The sequence below is a fragment of the Penaeus japonicus genome, unplaced genomic scaffold (assembly GCF_977035675.1).
Source record: "Penaeus japonicus unplaced genomic scaffold, GWHDUDI00000001_assembly GWHDUDI00000041, whole genome shotgun sequence".
In the NCBI taxonomy this organism is placed as follows: domain Eukaryota; kingdom Metazoa; phylum Arthropoda; class Malacostraca; order Decapoda; family Penaeidae; genus Penaeus; species Penaeus japonicus.
In genome coordinates, this window is record NW_028234443.1 from 11,197,724 (window position 1) to 11,199,852 (window position 2,129).

At 34.4% G+C, this 2,129-nt stretch overlaps 1 protein-coding gene across 1 annotated transcript in view; it reads left to right on the plus strand.

The window, feature by feature from the left end:
• LOC122251563 (uncharacterized) overlaps positions 1–1,760 on the plus strand; it is a 6,539-nt gene extending 4,779 nt beyond the window's left edge. The window contains exon 3 of the mRNA XM_043013591.2: positions 79–1,760. Coding sequence (XP_042869525.2) covers positions 79–525 — 447 coding nt within the window. The 3' untranslated portion in view covers positions 526–1,760. The remainder of the gene's footprint in view (positions 1–78) is intronic.
• The last annotated feature ends 369 nt before the right edge of the window (positions 1,761–2,129 follow it).

Here is a 2,129-nt window from a genome sequence, read left to right on the forward strand (position 1 = left end):
AAGTTTTCTAACATATCAAATCCCACATCCAGACATCATCATCATCATCATCATAATCACTATCATTCCTACCCACAGGACTACCAAAACTACGAATACCACATGAAAATCGAAGAGAACCGCCAAGCTCTGGAAGCCAAAACGGCCAAGAAAAGAGCGAAGAGGCAGCGGCAGAAGGAGAAACAGGCGGCAAAGAGGCAGAAGATGAAGGAGGCGAAGAAGAAGGGAATAACAATAGAACGCCAGAGCTCCTCCTCGGAAAGCAGTGAAGAGGAAGAGGAAGAAGAGGAAGAGAAGGAGAAGGAGAAGGAAGAGAGAATGAGGGAAGAAGATAAGGAAGAGAGAGTGAAGGAAGGAGAAGAGACAAAGGGTGATGGAAAGAAAGAAGGAGAGAAAGACAAGGAGTGTGAGGAGAGTAAGCGACAAGAAAAAGAGGATGAAGGAGGAAAAAGCAAAATGAAAGATGAGAGCGAAGAACAAAAAAAAGAGAAATTAGATAAAGAAGATGATAAAGGTGATGTATGAAAAGTTTCAAAGAAGTATAGAAAAGAGACTGTGAAATGAGAAAAAATCATTGACTGTCTATTTTGTAAAAAAATAAAATTATATGAAAATTAAATAAAAAATAGATAAATGAAAGAGAAGAGATTTTATCTTCCTGTTTTACCAAGATTTTGATAAGAAACTAATAAAGAAAAAAAAAAAGATATGGAGATTCCTGTAATTAAACCAACCCTTAATTGAGTGGCTTTCCCCCCCCCCTAAAATATATAATTCTTTATCAGTTTAGCATGTAAGCATCTATTTAAATAACATCTATTCATTTAATGAGGTATGAAATATTACCTACTACCAAGAGACATAATTTGCTGAAATTATAGATTCATGGAACTAATATTTTGAAAAAAACTGTTTACTGACCTTTTCTATTTTTACAATGTTATTGGAACCTATTTTGTTCTTGATAGGTTATTGCTCAAAATAATTTTATTATGTCATATCCTTTTTAAAATTCATTGTTGTTTTTGGTCCCTGTTTCTCAACCCTTTTTTGCTTAACATTAAAAGAAAACAAGGTCTGTTCTATATACAGGTTACATATTAGCTGGCATGTATACATATCATAGTGAGATGGATCTAAATTCTTTTTTACTTCTATTCTCAATTTTCTTCTGCAGCAGTTTATTGGAGCGACCTGATGATTACACTTGCCTTGAGCTGGTGAGGCTGGTGGTCAGACTTGTGAGCTCTGTGTATTCTGTTCTCTTCTCTCTCTGATCTGTTCTGACATCTGCCTCAATTACCCTTGCCTCTATTCACTGTTCCTCATGGTAATACAAGCATCTGTGGGTAACATTCTCTGCCCCACATCTGGCCTTACAAATAAAACTGTAGCCAAAAGCAGGCCGAAAGTGTATAAATTGGGAATCAGGAAATCCTCAGTTATGAAGGAATACCTGCTTCATAATATTAAATTGATATAATAAATTGTAGATTCTTAACAATCAATTGTTTTTCAAGTGACAATCTTGATATTAATCCAAATGCTTTGGTTAGTATACTCAACTTATTTCCTGGAACCATTGGTTTAATTTTGTTGATGCACAGTGTTATCTCTTTCTTTCTTTGACATTTATCTATTTACTATGTCTCTTTTTATTTGCTGTTATTAATATTTGACTCCTTGGATTGTCTGTAAAACAAATGTTCTTGTTTTGTTTATCAAACATTGCTGTTATTCAATAAAAAATATTTTTCAAAGTTTCTTTTCTTGCTTCAGAATGAGTTGATAGTGCATGCACACACATACACACACACACTCACACACTCACACACAAACAAACCAACATACAAACAAACACATACACACACACACACACACACACACACACACACACACACACACACACACACACACACACACACACACACACACACACACACACACACACACACACACTCACACACACACACACACACACACACACACACACACACACACACACACACACACACACACACACACACACACACACATGCATATATAGATATAGATATATGTAAATATATATATATATATATATTTACTCATATATATATATATATATATATATATATATATATATATAT